Source organism: Phalaenopsis equestris, unplaced genomic scaffold (genome assembly GCF_001263595.1).
Source record: "Phalaenopsis equestris unplaced genomic scaffold, ASM126359v1 Scaffold194788, whole genome shotgun sequence".
Taxonomy (NCBI): Eukaryota; Viridiplantae; Streptophyta; class Magnoliopsida; order Asparagales; family Orchidaceae; genus Phalaenopsis; species Phalaenopsis equestris.
This window is the reverse complement of record NW_018214737.1, coordinates 1-1,196: the sequence shown is the minus strand read 5'-3', so window position 1 is coordinate 1,196 and position 1,196 is coordinate 1. Positions and strand designations below refer to the sequence as shown.

The 1,196-nt window shown below is 39.3% G+C and overlaps 1 protein-coding gene across 1 annotated transcript; it reads left to right on the top strand.

The window, feature by feature from the left end:
- Positions 1–33: 33 nt before the first annotated feature.
- Positions 34–1,115, top strand: LOC110034942 (xylulose kinase-like; the record flags this gene model as incomplete). Its single annotated transcript, XM_020739183.1, is given in 2 exon segments — positions 34–128; positions 601–1,115. Coding segments are annotated over 2 exon segments (509 nt in total), but the record flags the coding sequence as incomplete, so codon positions are not given.
- Between the last annotated feature and the right edge of the window lie 81 nt (positions 1,116–1,196).

Genomic DNA, 1,196 nt, shown 5'->3' with positions numbered 1-1,196 from the left:
TATAATTTAAGCTGATGTTAATTAAATGTGCAGTTGGGTTCCATCGTTATGTGATTGAGAACTTAGATAGCAACTCTTTGGAAGAGCTGCAGGAGCGTGAGGTGGAGGAGTTTGACTCTCCTGCAGAGGTTAGTATGTGTGATTAGAAGAAGAGATTTGAGGGTAGATCAGTGGGGGTTCAGTATAAATATACGGAAAATTCACATTCATATCCCTCAATTCTTATGTATTTACAAATCTAAACACCTACTTTCGTATTTATAAACCTATCTATGCATGAAAATATGCATTTAACTTGCGAGAAGTAGGTCATGGTGATATTAAAATGAGTTAAAAATAGTCATTTGGCTGTTTATATGGGGTTACTTTTTGCCAGAGTTTATATAAATGTCAAATTAATTCCTAAATTTTTTAAATTGGGGATGAAACTATCCTCCATGAAGACTGTCCTCCACCCCCAAGCAAAAAGTGATACGATTATTTGGACACTTCACTCAATATTAAATGTTTTTGTGCATGTAAATATGAAAGTTTGGGTGTTAGAATTGTGTGATATTTATGTAAATGGCCCTAAACGTATATTTTATGGTCATTGGATAGGTGCGCGCTCTAATCGAAGGGCAGTTCCTCTCAATGCGAGGTCATGCCGAGAGGTTCGGCATGCCGAGCCCTCCGAGGCGCATAATAGCGACCGGAGGGGCATCTTCCAATGAGAGCATTCTTGCAGCCATAGCAGCCATTTTTGGATGCCCTGTATACACAGTTCAAAGGCCTGATTCTGCTTCTTTGGGAGCGGCTTTGAGGGCAGCCCATGGCTGGATTTGCAACAGAGAAGGGGATTTCGTGCCCATATCACAGCTGTATGAGGGTAAGCTGGACAGAACATCTCTTGCTGCTAAGCTCGCGAGGCCGGCCGGAGAGAAGAAGCTGTTTGCTAGGTACAGCCTGCTCATGAAGATGAGGATGCAGATAGAAAAGAATCTTGTGCACAGGTTGGGTCGCACCAAGGACTGAAATATATATTTATATATTTTTATATGTACGCTGAGCGCGCAAAATGAACTTTAATTTATGGATGAATAAGTGAGTTATTCAAAGACCCGTTTTTAATATCCTTATATATACATATGTATATATATATATAGATATTATTGATTTGTGTTGAAGTCTCTTTTACTCGCTGAAATTGTTTTTTT